General features: G+C 45.7%; 1 protein-coding gene and 1 pseudogene across 2 annotated transcripts in view; both read left to right on the forward strand.

Moving 5' to 3' along the window:
- The first annotated feature begins 4,368 nt into the window (after positions 1–4,368).
- Positions 4,369–9,899, forward strand: LOC102021775 (annotated as a pseudogene).
- A 4,091-nt stretch (positions 9,900–13,990) lies between these two features.
- Ddx43 (DEAD (Asp-Glu-Ala-Asp) box polypeptide 43) overlaps positions 13,991–19,232 on the forward strand; it is a gene marked incomplete in the record, with an annotated part of 36,263 nt that continues 31,021 nt past the window's right edge. The window contains 2 exon segments of one of the 2 annotated variants that reach the window (XM_013504890.1): positions 13,991–14,364; positions 17,174–17,229. In XM_013504890.1, coding sequence (XP_013360344.1) covers positions 14,112–14,364; positions 17,174–17,229 — 309 coding nt within the window. 2 annotated transcript variants of the gene reach the window in all.

Consider the following 19,232-nt stretch of genomic DNA (forward strand, 5'->3'; position numbering starts at 1 on the left):
GCATGAGTCTGGGATGACTCTCCAGGGAGTTATATTAAGCAGAAAAGCAGCCAATCCCAAAACATTATACACTGTATGATTCAATGTATTCAACATAATTGAAATGAGAACATTTTTAAAGCAGGTGAATGGTTCCTGGGGGTTAGCATTTGAAGTGCAGGAGGAAGTGTGCCAGAGGGAGATGTGTGTGGTTGAAAAGAGCAACACAGGATAATCTTGTGGATTTTAAACTGTTCAGAATTTGACTGGTGGCAGATACACAGACTTACACGAATGATAAAATTGTGTGGAATTTAAAACACACAGCAAAGCCGAGCATGGTGGCACACGCCTGTCATCCCAGCACTTGGGAGGCTGAGGCAGGAGGATTGCTGCGAGCTCGAGGCCAGCCTGGGCTACAAAGTGAGCTCAAGGCCAGCCTGGACTGCATAGCAAAACCTTGTCTCAAGAAGACAAAAAAAACTTGTACACAAATGTTTATGAGAGTTTTATTTTAAATAACCAAACCTGGACTCAACCTAGACATCCTTCCACAAGTGGATGGTAAAACAAACACACTGTACTATTTTAGAATATTACTCAGCAAGAAAAAAGCATGAGTCTGGGATGGCTCTCCATGGAGTTCTACTAAGCAGAAAAGCAGCCAATCCCAAAAGATTATACAGGACAAAGGCAGGCTCATCGAACCTGTGAATTCCCACCCTCCTGTTCCCTGTTCTCTTGTGACTCTCTGAAGTTTACCATTTCAAAGTCACACATGCTTTCAGCAAAATGACACAGGTGGGTCATTATCACATACGTAGCAAGACAAATGCTATTAACACTATCCTAAAACAACTAGAGTTGAGGCACTTTTCTTCCCAATGTTTTTGATTTTAATTATGAAAGATTTTGCACATTCAAAAACCTGTGTAACACACTCATGTCCCCTCCTTCAGTTTCACAAAATGCTGCATTTCTCATCTTTGCCTCCTGTCTCTCGTCAAGATAGGCACCACCAAACCATCTTGCTGTCACTCTCCACAGGAAATTCTCGATTGCAGGCTTGTCTGTGTCCAGCTGTACTCATCCGTGCACATTTCCTACTACGCTCTAGAAATGCTAGTGGCAGCTTTAGAATAGAAAGTGTATGTTCTACAAACTACTTTGTGCTTCAGATTAGGTGTAATGCATTTGTTTTTAAAGCTTTCCAATGGAAAATTTTTTTTTCTTTTTCATTGTTGTTTTGCTTTTTTTGTTTTTCTTTTTCAAGATAGGGTCTCAGTAGGTAGTTCAGGCTGTCCTTGAACTTGTAGCCCAGGCTGGCCCCAAGCTCCCTTGAATCCTCCTGCCTCAGCCTCCCAAGTGCTAGGATTACAGGGGTGTACTACCAACACCAGGACCCAATGGAAATTTTCAATCATTTGATTAGAGGGACTGATATCAACGTAACGAATTCATCCACCCATATCCGATAGGCTTGTTCAGTTTTCAGTGGATAATATCTGTGATGGGAGGGCTCAGGATGCCACTGTGTGGTAGACGCTATGCGTAACACCTGCGAACCTCAGGGTTCAATCCACAGCGCTCCAAAAATAAGAAATAAATAAATAAATCTGTGAGGAAGGTATCGAATCTAATTTGAGTGGGTATTTCTATTTAATTTTTAAAATCACCGTGATAGGTGAATGTTGTAAAAACTAAAATCCTGAAGATATAAAGTAATTGAAATGTTTCACATATCTCGCTCTCTTACTCCTCCACTTTGAATGGCGTCCATTGTGAATGGCGTCCTTTGTGAACAGCATCCGTGGTGAATTCCTTCTTTCAGTCTAATTTATATTCTCCTCTTCTTTAAGGTATTTTTTGATGAATGACATTTGTAGTCTTTACGTAGTCAGATTTTATCTGTCTTTATAGCAATTTCTCCCTCTGTCTTAGGAAATCCTTCCCTGCCCTGAGTCCTAAGGAGATCTACTGTTTTCTTCTAAGAATGCTGAAGTTTCTGTCTTAACGATGAAATGTTTGAAGACACTTTTAACCTTGGGCACCAGGCAGAGTATAATTTCATCTTTCCATAAATTGTTCCTGTTTTACTGAAGTCGTTCTGCTGAGGGTGCTGCCATCTGAGGCCACTTCAGACGCTGTCCTAGGACTTTTCTGACTCTGCCTGGAGCTGGCTCAGCTGCAGGGCAGGTTTGTGTTTCCTGGTCCGGACTCTTGACCAAGGCCAGTTCCTCTGTCCTGCTCCTCCGGGTGAATGTGCTTCCTATTTTGTTCTATTTTGAAACTACCGTAGCGTCCTTTGGGGACCAAGTTTTATTGTGTTTCCTACATTTAGGAAATTCTCTAAATTTATTTGCAGGCCTCCGCGCCAGCGGTCGACAGATTTTAAATGTTCTTAGCATTTTCATAGAATCAGCCAAATTAATCAGTTTGGTCACTCTGTTACCTCCCAGGGGTCCTGGCTGGAGTGTGACAGGGAGAGAATGAAGGTGACACTTCACTTCAGTGTCACTTTCTGTGCGACTTAATAATCCACAGCTTCTAAACCCTCTGCACCCTGCCAAAGCCAAAACTGAGTGACACAAGACGCCCAAAGGAGCATCTGCTTCCGTTTGCTCAGCCCAGGAGGAGCCAGTGGAGTTGGGTGAGCTACTTCTATGATTTCTTAGTGAGCAGTTTCTTTCTTCACCACTTCTTGGTCTAATCTTCAACTATTCAAATGAAATCTTTGTGTAATGAGAAATTGCACAAAGCATAACAAAAGTACAACATGTTTTCATGCAACATAATATTGTTTTTAAACTGATTGAAAGAAGAAAAATAACCTATCAGGCCAAGAGCAATCATGCAGAAAAAGAAACTCTCTGAGAAGTGTTCTGAGCACCGCTCTTCCCAATGTCTAGGAAGCATTCACAGCGACAGAACAGTTGTTCCTATAACCAGCAGGTGAACCGGTGGATAAATAAACAGGCATTATGCCACATGCTAAGTAATATTCAAGGAAACCAAAAAATGAAATTCATCGCTGGCAACCTTTTTTATTTTTTGTCTTTTTAAAACAGGGTCTCACTATAGAGTTCAGGCCAGCCTTGAGCTCACTTTATAGTCCAGGCTGGTCCCAAACTCGCAACGATCCTCCTGCCTCAGCCTCCCAAGTGCTGGGATTACAGGCGTGCACCACCACGCCCGGCAGTTGTTAACATTTTGCTGCATTTATTTCATCTGTCCACCCATTTCAGAGGCCTTTCTGTGGACCATTTGAGTAATTAGCAGACATCATGACACTTTATCCCAAGCATTTCATTCAACTCTGTCCCCTCTAACTAAGGACATTTTCCTACATAGCTCTTCATCCTTACTTATTCAGGAAATTTAACATTCAGCTACCACTGCTGTCCCATTTCCCTGGTCATTCCAACAACATTCTGAAGAGTGAATTTTCTGTCTGTTGCATTTAGCTGTCACATCCCTGGTTTCTTAATCTAAACTCATTGCTGAGACAAAATACCCAACACCACAGTTAAAGGAGAAAAGGTTTATTTAGCTCACAGTTTGTAGAGGTTTCAGTCCATCATCGACTGGCTCCAAGGCAGGGTGGCTTCCCAGAGGAGAAACTGCTCATGGTGGGCAGAAGGTAGCAAAACGAGTAAGAGACGATCACAGCTCTTTCTATCCCTTACATTTTATCCAGGCTACTCAGGGCAGGTAGCACTCACAGTCTTAAACCAAGCGCTCTTGACCCTAGCACTGCCCCATGAATCAATCCCAGCATCACACACCCTAGATTCAGCGACCTCTGAAAAGCCCCACCTCTGACCTCATGAGGCTTTGGGGGGACACATAGGCACAGCCATAGCAAGGGCTTATTAGGGTGCTTAATGAAATATGGACCAATTGAAATATTTTTAAATATTACACGGAGGGAATACACAAATGCACTGGCCCTAAACCATGACTTTTGACCTACTGTTATGGGAAAAGTACAAGTTGGGGATTTGAACCACTTACCATTGTGTTTTGGGCTTTGTTTGTTTGTTCATCTTTGTTTTTATTTTTTTTTTTAATGAGGTCTCACTGTGTCAGCCAGGCTGGTCTCCAACTTTTGAACTGCTCTACCAGCAGCTGAGAGCTGAAACTTGTAACCCAGCTTGTAACTCTAGGTTTTATTGGGGGGTGTTTATTATTTTTCTGTTTTGTTTGTTTTGTGGTACTGGGAATTGAGCCCACAACATTTGAACTACATACTCAGCTTTTTTAATTTTGAGACGGGGTCTCGCTAAGCCACCAAGTTGCACAAGCTGGGCTGAAACCTGTGATCCTCCTGACTTAGCCACCCCAAGTCCTGGGATTATCCATGCAGGCCACTGTACCCACCCTGTCCCCATGTCTGGCCTTAGTGACTGGCCTGGTTCAGGGCCCCGGCCCAGGACAGCGCAGCTGACAGTGAGGACACCTGAGGCTGGAAGAGCCAGCAAGGGCGGAACAAGGAGCACATTCTGGGGGTGTGGAGCGCAGTTTCCCTGGAAGAAGTGGGGGTTGCAGGAGCCAAAGGGTCAGGCAGTAGGTGCGGGGACTTTGGACGAGATCGGACACGTCCAGGATGGTATGGCCGCAGATGGGACTTTGGGGAAAGAGGCGCCTTGGGCTTCCTCCCCGCAGTTCCAGGCACCAACCCAGGTACTGGGGAGTTGGAGCCCGTGGACTCTGCAGCTCTGGTGTGAGAGCTGCACAACACAGGAACCCTTCCTGAGCTCCAGGCACCCAGGCAGCCAAGGGGCTCAGTCCGGAGCCCCAAACCCCAGCTCAGGGCTCCTAGGTGAGGACCCCACCAGCCTGGCCCAAGCACTCCTCCACTGCCCCCACATTTACATATCTGTCTCTCTCTCTCTCTCTCACACACACACACACACACACACACACACACACACTTCCAGAAATACAGGGATAAGGATTTTACATTAAAAGTGGTGTTGCACCCTTACATATCATGTGAATTCTCTTATAAGAGAAAGACTAATTATAAGTAAAGAGCAAAATAAAAGATAAAGGGGCTGGGGATTTAGCTCAGCGGCACAGCGCCGACCTGGCAAGTGCGAGGTCATGAGTTCAATTCCTGGTACTGGAAAAAAAAAAAAAGCAAAATAAAAGATAATAGGAAGGGAGGCGACAGAGCTTTCTCCAAGGGGGAAGAGATCAAGACATGCGGGGGAGTGGGGGTCAACAAAGGGAACTGAGATGTGTGATGCACCGTGATGGTAGCTCTGACAACCTGAGTAAGAAACACCCAACTAAACTGGATCACAGCCGGACGTGGTGGCGCACGCCTGTAATCCCAGCACTCAGGAGGCTGAGGCAGGAGAATCATTGTGAGTCTGAGGCCAGTCTGGGCTATATAGTGAGCTCAAGGCCAGCCTGAACTGCATATCGAGACTCTGTCTCAAAAAAGACAATAAATAAATAAACTGGATCAGCAGTTGCGGGTGTAGAAGCCCCACCTAGAGTGGTTTGTCTTCTGAAGGGAAACACAGAAGGAAGTCTCACTTCTGTTGCTTCAGAGGAGCTCCAGTCATGGGCCAGGGATATAATTCAGTGGTATAAGTGCCTGCCTGGGAAGCACAAAGTCCTGAGTTCAATTCCTGGTACCAAAAAAAAGAAAGAAAGAAAGGAAAAGGAAGGAAGGAAGGAAGGAAGGAAGGAAGGAAGGAAGGAAGAAAGAAAGAAAGAAAGAAAGAAAGAAAGAAAGAAAGAAAGAAAGAAAGAAAGAAAGAAAGAAAGAAAGAAAGAAAGAAAGAGAAGCCAGGGGAGCTCTAGTCTTGCCTTCACCTTGGTTGTCATTTCCTGGCTTCCAGCACAGACCCTGGGCTTCCAACAGGGACTCACTTGGGGCACCGGTCTGAGGCAGGAGAATCTCGAGTCTGAGCACAGCCTAGGCCACTTACTTAGTGAGACCCTGTTTCTAAAAGAAGTGGAGCTGGGGATGCCACTTAGTGGGAATACCCTGAGTTGGAACCTAATACCACCAAAGATAGTAAGACTGGGGGGCGCACGGTGGGGGAGTGTGGCAGCTGAGATACTTTGGAGGATGGGATTTCTACAGTGTGTAGGAGAAATCAAGAAAACCACAGACAGGAGAAATCAAGGGAAGGCGGCACCAGACCCAGACAGCACCAGCTGACTTTCAGCACACAGAGCAAAAGGATGGAGCCACATCCAAGGGCACCAGACGGCCTGATGACATGAACATGAGAAAACCAGGGTTTCTTCAGAGGGAATCTGTCATGTCAATGACAACGAGACCATGCCAACAGCAGAAAATAACCAGGCACGGCCAGCCATGATGATACACACCTGTAATCACAGCACTCTGGGAGGCTGAGGCAGGAGGGTGGAAAACTAGTGGAAATCTACTTATTTAGCAAGTCCTCATCCCAAAAATAAAAAATAAAGGTTTGGAGTGTAGCTCAGTACAAAGGCACTGGATTTAATGCCTGATACTCAGGGGGGGAGGCTCAGAAAAGAATCTTTTCAAAGGCAAATTTTATTTGTATTTAAAAACAATATTGCAAAAAAATAAAAATAAAAATAAAAACAATATTGCAGCCCAGCATTGTGGCCCCATGCCTGTCATCCTAGCACTTGGGAGGCTGGGGCAGGAGGATCGTTGAGTTTGAGACCAGCCTGGGCTACAAAGGGAGCTCAAGGCCAGCTTGAACTGCATAGCAAGACCCTGTCTCAAAAAGACACACACACAGGGGCTGGGGATTTAGCTCAGCGGCACAGTGCCTGCCTGGCAAGTGCAAGGTCATGAATCTGATTCCCAGTACCAGAAAAAAAAAACAAAAAACAAAACAACAACAACAAAAAGACACACACACAAAAAAATACAATACTGCTTCTTTTCATAGGGCTCTTTCTTAGGCCACTGAGATCTTGCAAGACTTGCTGGTCTCCCCTCACTCCTCCATGCCTTCCAGATCTCTTCAAAATAGAAGGTTGAGCTTGGAGGAAGTGGCTTCGTGGTTTCTGAGACCTAAGTGCCCTTACTACTTTCCAGAGGCTCTTCCCTGCCACTTGCTGGGCACTTTGTCTACTGCCAGAGTGCCTGGAATGATGACCAAAGGGGGCATGTGGGGAAATACAGAGGATGAGATTCTGAAAGCAGCAGTCATGAAATATGGGACAAACCAGTGGCCTAGAACTGCTTGAAACAGCAAAGCCTGACCAAGAACCGAGCCACACCAAGGTTCAGAGGCAAGAAGCAGCTTTATTACGCTGGTGGTCCAGACTGGGATCCTTCCCAAAGAAGTCAGGCCCGGAAGGCTCGGGAGGGAGGTTTTTATGGGGTAGCAAAACAGAAGTAAGAGGTGGAGTGCTTGTCAACCCGGGATTGGTTCTCACAGTGTGCATGATAGTGACCAGCCATGCATCCCAGCCATCTCTGGGAAACAGAAATAACAGGAACTGGAACTGGAACTGTAACAGGAATTGTAACAGGAACTGTAACAGGAACTACAGTAAAGTGGAGGTTACCTGGGCAACAGTAACTACCAGAAACTGAAGTGTACTGGCTGGGGGGCCATTTTCTGGTACAGCCTCACTGATGTGTAGGAAATCAGCAAAGAAGTGCAAAGGCAGATGGTATGAGTGGCTGCATCCAAGCGTTAAGAAGACAGAATGGCCCAGAGAAGAGGAGGAAAAATTCTTACAGCTGGCCAAGTTGATGCCAGCTCAGTGGAGGACCATCACTCCAGTGGTCAGAAGAACAGAGGTCCAGGGCTTGGAGTGCTATGAATTTCTCCTAGACAAAACTGCCCAGAGACAAGGAAGAGGAAATCACAGATGATCTGTGCAAACTTCAACCTGGAGAAACAGATCCAAATCCAGAGACAAAACTGGCACGGCCTGATCCAATGGATATGGGCCAAGAAGAACTGGAGATGCATTCTGAAGCTAGAGCCCACTTGGCTAACACCCAAGGCAAGAAGGCCGAGAGGAAAGTAATAGAGAAACAGTTCGTAGCCGGGAAAGGTGGCGCACACCTGTAATCCCAGCACTTGGCAGGCTGAGGCAGGAGGATCATTGTGAGTTCAAGGCCACTCTGAACTGTAGTGAGACCCTGTCTCAAAAAGACAAAAAAAAAAAAAGAGAGAGAAACAGTTAGAAGCAGCAAAGCATTGTTGCTGGTCTCCAGATATGAAGAAAACTCAAGCAGCTGGCATAGAAATTCAAAAGAGAGAAGACTTAACCTTAATGGTGAAATCCGACTTGCAGAGGAGCCTGCCTCTGGTTTTCATGACACTTCTGGGGAAAAGTACCAGACCCAGGATGCAGATTTCAGGAAACTGAGACAGCAGGACCTCGGTAGAGAGCTAAGGTCTGAAAAGGGAAGAGAGAGAAGAAAGGACAGACAGCATCTGAAATGCATGGTTGAATCTGCTCCTCAGTCAGCTCTTCTCTAAACAGGGGTGTTTCCGAGTTGACTCAAAAAAGAAGCAAACTAGTACTTCCTAGTTCTCAGACTTGAGATGCAGAACTCTGGGAAGTGGTGAAAGTGGACCAAGCAAGTGATAGGGCCCAGCATACTGCTGAGGAGTCAGGCGTCACAAACTCCTTCCAGGACCCTCCTGTCTGAGTAGAGCATCACTGAGACAACAGCATTGCTCTGAGGACACCAAGGACACCGCCTTCCTGGGATAGAATCCTTTTTTTTTTTTTTTTTTTTTTTTTTTGAGACAGAGTCTTGCTATGCAGTTCAAGCTGGTTTTGAGCTCACTTTGCAGCCCAGGCTCAAACTCACAACAATCCTCCTGCCTCAGCCTCCCCAGTGCTTGGGATAGAATCCTGCAGGAAGCCCAGAACCTCCTAGCCTTCACCAATGTGGATATCCCACCCAAGGGAGGACTCAGCATCCTGCTGCATGAGTGTGAATTCTCAGGTGTGACTGCACAGCAAGTTGATCAGACTGGAAACGCGGTTCTCTCCAGCCCATTCAGGACTCCTTCTTATGAAGGGATAGGCCTGACTCCCTGGGGTGGGACAACCCCCAAACCCTCCCCTCAGAGATAAATTCACATTAACCCTGACCACAGGATGGCAGGCTACAGCCATCCCTCTTACATGAAGCAGATGGATAGAGAATCTCATGGACATCCTACTTAGGGTGGATGGGCCTTTCTGCCCCAGAACAATTTTGAAATCCTTCCACCAGAAAATGGTGAGAAGGAGCTGGAAAAATGTCAATTGGCGACACAGACGTGGACGATGCTGATCTGGATGCTCAAGAGGGGGCCACATCAGAGGTGGAGCGTGTGAAGGAAATGAAACGAATGCCTCAAGCTGTCCTGGAAGATCTGGCAGGACCATCTGAAGTCAATGAAACCACTTGAAGATCGTTCTATGGAGCACCGCCTCTTGCAAATTTACAGAAAAGTGAAGAATTAATCCAAAAAGAAATAATCGCCATGCTTCATTATGACCTCCTACGTCACCCCTACGAGCCATCTGGAGGTAAGAAAGGAAAAACTGTAGAATTCGGCACCAAGAACTCAGAGCACATCACCCACCTGATACACAGTCCTGATGAGCAGTTCTCCAAAGAAGGGCTGGAAAAGGCTCAGCATGTTCTGGTGCAAGAGACGGAAGTGGTCAGACAGGGAATGACCCGCAGAGCACCCACCAGTGCCATCTATGCCCAGGAGTGGAAGGAATGCTACAGTCAGGTTTTGTGTCTTCCCAGGCAGAGCCGCTACACACAGGCCCACCTAGCTAGCACAACGCACAGAACTGAATCACTTGAGAAGACGCTAAGTTCCTCACACTCCTCAGAGGTGAGCAGCGATTCCATTCTCTCCTCCTTTGCCTGCCAGAGGAGTTGCCTCTCTCACTCTGGACGCACTACTGTCTTTGGGGGTTGAACCTTTGGATTCCAACCAGAGTCTGGCACTTTTTGACTCATTCAGAACTGTAGGCTTGACTCATCTGCTAGGATCTGGGGGGCCTTGGATAGGGGGAGACAAGATGTGCTGTCTCATGTTTTTTATTTTTTTATTTTATTTTTTTAAAGGAGGAAAGGTTTATTTAGCTCACAGTTGGTAGAGGTTTCAGTCTACAGTTGGCTGGCTCCAAGGCAGAGTGCGTGGCATCTCAGAGGAGAGGGAGTCAGGGCAGGCAGAAGGCAGCAAGCAATGAAGCAGCAACAGCAGCAGCAAGCAACAGCAGCCCTCTTCTGTCCCTTATTCTATCCAGGGTACCTGCCCCTAGACCTCATGTCCACAGTGGGGCACCCTCAACCCTACCCAGATCTACACCAAACCAACCAGAGAACTAACGTAAGGATCACATACCCTTGATCCCAGCAACACACACTAGATCCAGCCACCTGTTTTTATTTTAAGACAGTGTCTCACTCAGTTGCCCTGCCTGAGCTCAAATTTGCCATCCTCCTACCTCAGTCTTCCGAGGAACTGCTTGTTTTAGGAAATCTAAAAGGAAAAGTCAAAGTGTAATATTAAATATGCAGTGGAATCTCAGATACCTACCTGTAAAAAAAGAACTTGGCAGGCATAAATTTATCTCAAGCTGTGTTTTTATTTTTTCTATATTTATGCATAAATACATTAATCCACAACGATCGTATATGGCATAACCTGAGTCAATATATCATAAAGTCAAAGAATGAAATCGAAAACAAAAGAGGGAGACAAAGAGGAGGGTTTATGATGAAGAAATAGCTTGGGAAAGTTGTGGGGGGGGACCTGAAAGTTACCAAAGGGACTTTTTTGTTTGTTTGCTTTTATTTTTGTTTGTTTTTTTTTTTCCGGTACCAGGAGTCGAACTCACAACCTTGTGCTTGCCAGGCAGGCGCTGTGCCGCTGAGCTAAATCCCCAGCCCCTCAAAGGAACTTTTTGACTAGGTTTATGCAAAGAACAAAGTGAGAGGGGGGAAAAACATTTTCCAGATAGAGGCAAAAGTTGTTGCAGTCATCATCATCATCTTGGGTGTTACCTCACTTGTCATAGCCCTGGACTTAACTGTTTTTGCTAACTCTTGACCTCAGGCTCCTGTGAATCCGACCAGGACCTGGTCGTCCTGACTCTAGGGCCCAGTCCCTCCCTAACTGCCTGCTGTCATCTGCCTTATTTGCCTGTCTACAATATTCTCTATAATAATCACACGCCACAGTTGCCTGCCTTAATTCAGGGGGAACCAGCAAGTTTCTTTCTCAACTCAGGCTGGAGCTCCTGCCAAGAGCCCTCCGGGTACAGCAGAAAGTGCTGACTCCACACCCACAGGGCGCAGGGGAAGGTCCCCAAGTGCAGGGCTGCTCTGACTTCAGTGTCTGCATCTGTGAAACAGAAACACCCAGCCCTCTACAGGTGTTTCTCAGGACTGCGTGAGAAGACAGCCCAGCAAGTCATAGGTACACCACCAAAGAGTGCCGCCTCGGTGCACAGGAAAGAGAATCCCACCTGGGTGTGCCCACGACCAGGGTTGCCCAAATCGAGAGGGTGTTGGCCTGGATTCTGATGGAAAATGTTTGACCCAATGTCGGAGAGCCTGGAGCACGGGGTGCTGCCCTTGAGGAAAGAGGGTTCCTGGCGCCATGGGCTCAGCATGAGTTCTTTAAAGGCAGAGCAATATACCCCACCCCCGACTGCACCCCCACACCACACCACACATCCATCCCACCACTACTCACCACACCCTACACCACGAATCCCACATAACAACCCCACACCCCCCTCCCCATCCCATAACACACCCTACACCACACCACACTCACCACACCATACCCCACATCCCACCCTACAGCCCATAACCTACAACCCACAACCCTCACCACACAATACACCCAACAAGCCCCACCCCTGCCACACCCTACCCCCACCCCACTCCCCACACAATACTCCACACTGCAGCCAGGCCATGCAAACAGTGAGTCTGGAGAACCTAGAGGAGAGATTTGTGAGCCACCTGGGAGCGCTGGTACAGCCAGGCTGACTGAGTTCAGGGAGCAGAGGAGCAGACTCTCTGGCTGCCTTCTGACCAGAAGTTCAGGGCATCCCAGGGTGCAGGTTGGTCAGGTGCCTGGAGTCAATCCCTGGGTCCTAGTCTGGCAGAAAGAGGCAGATGGGAAACTTTCTTCCCAAAGACGGTGTCTTGGTTACTTTTTTTGTTGCTGAGACAAAATACCCAACGTCCAAAATAAAAGGAGGAACGGTTTACTGTAGCTCACAGTTTGTAGAGGATTCAATTCATAGTTGGCTGGTTCCAAGGCAGGGCAACATGACAGAGGGGCATCTCAGAGGAGAAACAGTTCATGGTGAGCAGAAGGCAGGAAGCAGCAAAATAGCAAGCAGCAAGCAGCTACCCCCTGTGCCTTACATCCTACCCAGGTTTCCTGCCCTTAGGGCAGTTAACACTCACACCCAGGGTGGGGCAGCCTTGATGCTAGCATCACACAGTAAGTCAATCCCAGTATCACATCATTGATCCCAGCATCATATACCCTAGATCCAGTCAACTTTGAAAAGCCCCACCATGACTGCATGAGGCTTTGGGGGACATCTAGAGTCAAGCCGTAACAGATAAGAAACAAGGGCCCCTGGACCCTTTGCTCTCCACCGTATCTTCTGATCGTTTCAGTGTCTGGAAGGGAAGCAGGTGGCAGACTGACCAAGTTTATGATCGCTTTGGTTTGTTTTTGTTTTTTGAATGCTCACTTTGTGAAAGCCCTTCTAAACTGGTCTAGACTGGGTATCAAGGATAAGGGATTATCACAGAACTTCCGGGGGGAAAGAACATTTTTCTCTATTTCTTAAAAGTTTAAATACAGAAGAGTACAACCTAGGGAAGAGGCAAACAGGTGGGAGGAGGAAAGGGAAGTAAAAAAGATGAAGATGTGATGTGTGTATGTATCTGTTCTCCATGACAGATTTACTATGTATCACAAACGTGCTAATAAAAAGGGGGAAGAATCTTTACTATAAAAAAAAATTAAATACAGACAAGTACAAAGGTTTGTATTACCTTGAATTACGGTTTTAGGTATGTCTTTTCTTCCCCCCCCCCCATCCTGGAAGAAAATGGTACCAAAATCTGGTCATTTGCTAATCAGTTCCCCAAAGCAGAAGAAATTAGCTGATCCAATTGAATACAAAACAAAACTGAAAGCTTTACTTTAAAAAACAAAACAAAACAAACAAAAAAAAACTTTTTAAAGCAATTTCAAAATCAAACTACACCAAGAAGGAAATAGAGATTCTCATTAACTCACCAGCCCCACCGATCCCAAATATACACCAACATCTCGGCCAGAACGCCGCGTTTGTTCCAGTGGATAAATCTACATTCCTGCACCACCATCACTGAAAGTTCAAGTTTACTGTCAGAGTGCGCTCAGAATGAACTAGGAAGCACAGATCTATGAGGCCACATTACTCTGGACATTAGAAGAAAACAAAGCTATGATTAGGAGCTTTAAGAAACTGGCCATGGTGGTCAAGGCCTGTAATCCCAGCACTGGGGAGGCTGAGGCAGGAGAATCCTTGAGAGTTCGAGACCAGCCTGGGCTGCAAAGTGAGCTCAAGGCCAGCCTGAACTGCATAGCGAGACCCTGTTTCAAAAAAGACCAAAAAAAAAAAAAAAAAAAAAAAAAAAAAAAGCCGTGGGGCACTGGGTGTGAGGGTGCACGTCAACCCAAGCATGGGGTTATGGCTCAGTGGTAGAGCCCACCTGTGCGCAGTCTTTAGTACCAAAAACAAACAAATGCTTCCAAAGTGTGTATTGTGGTGTACTTAAGACAGTGGATAATAAACCAGGGTAAGAGAAATCCAGAGCTTCAGAGAAGTCCCGGGTTTAAAAAACAAACGCCAGGCTTAAAAAGCAACCTTGCGACCAACGCGTGGAGGCCCCTCCGACGATTAAGAGAGCGGATTGGCCCGGCAGGGAAGGTCCCGCCCACAAGGCTCGCCGACCAATGACTGAGCGGCAAGAGTAGGTGCGAGCCTGGGGCAGGCTACTTAAGCGAGGCTGCGCGCGGGCCTCAGCGGACAGTCCGGTTCTGCGCCGGTGGGGAGAGGCGGCGGCGGCAGCGGCGGCGGCGCGCGCGAGTCCTCGCGGAACCATGTCCAGGCGGGAAACAGGCGCCAACGCCTCCCCTTGGGTCGCGGCTTCTCCTCGAAGAAGCCCGACGGTGTGTCCGGCCCCGGAGAGGAGGCCGGCGGAGAGTCCGACTGGAAGAGGTCGGAGAAGGAGTCGGGGCGGCAGAGGGGGCGGCTGGAGGGAGCCCGCTGGCCTCCCGGAGACCGGGGCCGGTGGTCGCGGGGAACCGCCGCTCCGCTTCGCTGTGAAGAACAACGTGGTGGGCGCGGTGGTCGGTGAGCCGGGCCGGGGTGGGCGGGGCTATGGGCGGGCCCCTAGGGCTCTAGCTCTTCTTATGCCAGAGTACCACTTAATTCATCTTTTGATATTTTATAAAAATGTTTTAGGGAGTAAAACACCTAAGAACTAATGAAATCTGTGGGATTTAAAGGGATGCTAAAAAGATCAGGGGTTTTGGGGGTTTCTTGGGTTTTTTCTTTTTTAGACAGTTTACTCCCAAAGAACAACAAAAGTGTTGAAATCAGTTTCTAATTCTGTGAGTACCATCCAGAACTGTTGATCCAAGAAGAGATGTAGGATATTAACCTAGGGCTGTTTCACTAAGTTGCCTTAACTTTACAGGATAATTTATCTGTTGGGATACAGCATCTTTTTTTGTGTGCATGTTGAATTTTACAACTTTCTTTTTAAAAGATGCATTTGAATATCAAAATGATTCCCTCCCCCCCGCCCTTTATTACCTTTAAGACTGAGTATTGTCCAGCGCTGTGGTTCAGGCTGTAATTTAGGAGGCAGAGGCAGGAGGCTGGCAAGTTCCAGGCCAGCCTGGTTGACTTAGGGAGATCCTGTCTCAAAATAAAATAAAAGGCTTGGGGCTGTAACTCAGCGCTGAGCTCTGAGTTCAGTGTAACGCTGTAAAACAGTAATATGAATTACAAGATTTTGTTCATCTATTGGAGTTAATTTATTTTTTGCTTTTTTTTTTTTTTTTTTGCTTTTTTTTCCGGTACCGGCAATCGAACTCATGACCTTGCACTTGTCAGGCAGGCTCTGTGCCGCTGAGCTAAATCCCCAGCCCCTATTTGTTGCTTTTTAAAAACCTGTTCTGAGAAAATGAACAGATTGTGCAGGCTGCTATTAAATAGTGCATTATAACAGTAATTGTTAGCCGAGACTGAGATTCATTAGCTCCTCCAAAGGTTCAGACACAAAAGATGTGAAGAACAACACTCCATAAAAAATGAGCCACTAGGCTTGCAGTAAAAATCAGTTTGCAGGACTTACTAAGTATCTGTTAAGCGTAGGCCCTGTGACACAGCATCCTCATTTGATGTTGGATCTGGGTCCAGTTTTTTTCTTTTTCTTTATTTTGTGCTGAGAAGCAAACCTAGGGCTTTCTAAATGCTAGACTGACACTGCAACTAAACTACATCCCCAGCCTAGAATCCAATTTTTTTTATAGTGGTGGTGCCTGGGATTGAATTTAAGGCCTTCATACTGCACTACATCGCTAGTCTTTTATATTTAATTTTGAGCCTGGGACTAAATCACTCAGTCTGGGCTAGAACTTATAATCATCCTGCCTCTACCTCCCAGAGTGCTGGGGATCACAGACATCGAATTATTTTTTTATACTGGTAAATCAACAAGTTTACCTTGATTTCTTTTTCATTTGTTTGTTTTTTTGGCAGTGCTAGGGGCTGAAGTCAGGGCATCAAGGTGCTAACCAGAAGCTCTACCATTGCTCTACAATGCTCGCCCCCCTCTTATTAATTTTTAAGTATACAGTACAGTATTAACGATAAGCACAGCCAGGCATGGTGATGCACACCTGTAATCCCAGCACTCAGGAGGCTGAGGCAGGAGGATCGTTGTGATCATTGTGACCAGCCTGGGCTACAAAGTGAGCTCAAGGCCAGCCTGAACTGCATAGCAAGACCCTGTCTCCAAAAAAGACAAAAAAAAAAAAAAGATAAACACAGAGCACAGATCTTGGCTCAAATCTCTAGAACTTGCATGACTAAAACTATACCCACTGCAGAACTCCCTGCACCCTGCCCTGCAAACTGCTATTCTGTGGTCTGGATTTGATTATATTAGGTACTTTAGAGTCCTAAAGTAATTATTTTTTTATGATTGGCCTATTTAGCCCTCATACTGCCCTCAAGATTCATCCATTTTGTAGTATGTGATGGGATTTTCTTTTTAAAGCTGAATGGTATCGCTTCATTATTTTGTATGTGCACCACATTGTGTTTATCAACTTAACCTTTGATAAAAGTGGTTGCTTCTACTTTTTTTTTTTCTTTTGTGGTGCTGGGGATTGAATCCAGAGGCATTCTGTCCCTGAGCTATGTCCCCAGTCACACCCAACTTTTTTTAAATTTTTAAAGCAAATTCTACAGGCTGGCTTTGAAGTTGAGAGTCTCCTGAGTAGCTGGGATTACAGGCATGTGCTACCATGTCTGATTTGCTTCTGCCTTTACTACTGTGAATCATGCTTCTGCAAACACAGGCATGCAAAGTATCACTTTGACAGCCTGTGTTCAGTTCTTCCAGATGTGTACCCACCAGTCTGCTGGATTATATGGTAATTAAAAAAAAATTTTTTTTGAGGAACTTCCATACTGCTTTCCATGGTGTCTGCACTATTTTAAAATCCCAGTAGTGCACAAGGGTTCTTCCACTTTCCTCACATCTCTAACATTTGTTAAATTTGTTTTTAATAATGGCCAACCTAACAGGTATGAAACAGTATCCTGTTGAGGTTTCAATCTGCACTTACTTGATTAATGAGGTTCAGCATCTTATATGCCTACTGGCCTATATGCCAATGACATTTGGACGTCATTGAGAAAATGTCTATGCAATTATTTGCTGTCCTCTTTTAAATTTTGTTTTGAGACAGGGTCTCACTAAATTGCCCGGGCTGGCTTTGAACTCGCAATCCTCCCGCATCAGACTTTGGAGCCTTTCTTGGAATGATTTAGGGATGAGCTAGACAAGGTTCTTTGAGGGAAGCAGGTAAATCCAATGTATTGACTTCAATTTGTGTGTTCCTTTTTAAAAACAAACAAAAAACAGGCCGTGGTGGATCAAAAATAAGAGAAATCCAAAGTACAACAAATACCAAAATACAGGTAAATCATCTATGTTCTTAAACCCATAGGCATAATTCACCTAATTGTAATTGTTTACTGCAATTTAGCTGTTAACAGACTGCTGTGAGTTGACTAAGTTTTTCAGACTGCTGAATTTTCCTGAGCTCGTTTTTTTTTGTGGACCTTAGAGCTTAAAATGTTTTAGCTATAACCTGCATTTAAAAGCTTCTCTATGGGATAGTGACGATGCCCAAAATGACTTGCTGCCCGCGTCACCTGCCTTAAACCTTGACACACTCCCGTGTTCCCAGTCTTGGTGAAAGTGTACAGCATCTGTCAGGGTTCTCAAACCAGAAATCTCCAGTGATCTTCTGTGATACTCGCCTCTTCTCACTCGAGCCTTGTTTGTATCCTATGCTGCTCAGAGGGCATCCCATCAGGCACATTCTCCCTTAACCGTCCATCCTGCACTATGGTGAGAGCAACCTTTCTGAGACACAAGATTGTGAGTTCATCTTCCTTTCTACATAAAAGCTTTGCATAGTAGCTTCTCACCATGGTCCACTAGACCGGGCCTGTTTTAACCTCTCTGTTCTTTTTGATCTACTTCCTTCCTGACATTTTCCTGTCTTAGGTGTCTGCTTATACCCCTACTGATCTTTCAGGTAAGTGCAAGTTCATCACCACTTCCTCAGGGAGGTCTGAGCCCTCCTGCTCCCTCTTGTGTATAGGCACCCTTTTTCTCCCTCACAGCATCTCCAGATTGCTTCATGTCTGCGCTTAAAGAGCTGTGTTTGTCTGTAGAACCTACAGATGAACACTGAATCACCAGCCTGCAACAGTCTTTGGGGTATGGTACGACTTTCCAGATAAATATTGAAAAATGAGAGTATCTAAAATTGTATGTGTTTAAAGGTGTTACTTATAGATTCTTTCCTCAATGTTATAACATCAGCCTTGTGGAGAACTTATTGCTGTAACAGTGTACAAGTGGAGGATCCCAGCAAGTTAAAAATTTGCATATGTGACGGGACACTTCAAAACAATTTTATTTTTTCAGTTTTTGAGACAGGGTCTAGCTATGTAATTTAGGCAGGCCTTAAGCTTGTTAAGTAGCCCAAAGTGGCCTTGAATTCATGTTGCCCTTCCTGCCTCAGCCTCCCAAGTATTGGAACGATAGATAGCATGTGCCACTATGACCTACCAAAACAACTTTATCTACGTATCATACTCGTCAGTCCACTCCAGCTCAGTGATTCTGTAAAATAAGCATCACCATTTTATTAGGGAGAGAACACAGAACCAAAGGAATGTCACCTGTCAGATTAACACAGTGGTCCCCAACCTCCTCGGCACCAGGGACAAGTTTGTGGAAGACAGTTTTCCATGCACTAGAGTCAGAGGATGGTTTGGGGATGAGTCAAACACACTAAATTTATTATGTACTTTATGATTATTACAGTGTGTAATAGATAATGAAATAATTGTACAGCTCATCATAGGGCAAAATCAGTGGCAGCCCTGAGCTTGTTCTCCTTCAGCCGTACGGTGACAATCAAAATGTGTTGCTTACGTCCAGTCTAACCCTAACCTCGTTTTGGCTGCTGTCACTGCAGAGAACCCTGCTTCGCAAAGATAAATGTTGGAAATGGAAGCAGGCTTTTCAGTGCTTTTGTGGAAATCTCAAAAAATATTCCACCTTCACTTCAATCCACAATATATAGAGATTTGAAGTTGTCTCAGATATACTTTCTAGGCCACCATCATTGGCGATTTCAAGCAGTTGATCCTCTTTTAGAACAAAGTTGATTCACTGACCTAAATAGGTTGTAGATCCATTCTCTCCTGTTTGGGATCTTCTTTGTTTGGGAAGTAATGTTCAAGCTCTTCTGAAAGCTGAGATAGGTAATTATGCACCAGCTAGGAGAAAGAAGGTCCTGGGTCAGTCTCTTTCAAAATCTCTGCTAATGTTCCAAACCTCAAAAATCCCAGTGTTGGGGCTGGGGATTTAGCTCAGCGGCAAAAGCGCCTGCCTGGCAAGC

This window comes from Chinchilla lanigera, unplaced genomic scaffold (assembly GCF_000276665.1).
Source record: "Chinchilla lanigera isolate Chin_1 unplaced genomic scaffold, ChiLan1.0 scaffold00092, whole genome shotgun sequence".
NCBI lineage: Eukaryota > Metazoa > Chordata > Mammalia > Rodentia > Chinchillidae > Chinchilla > Chinchilla lanigera.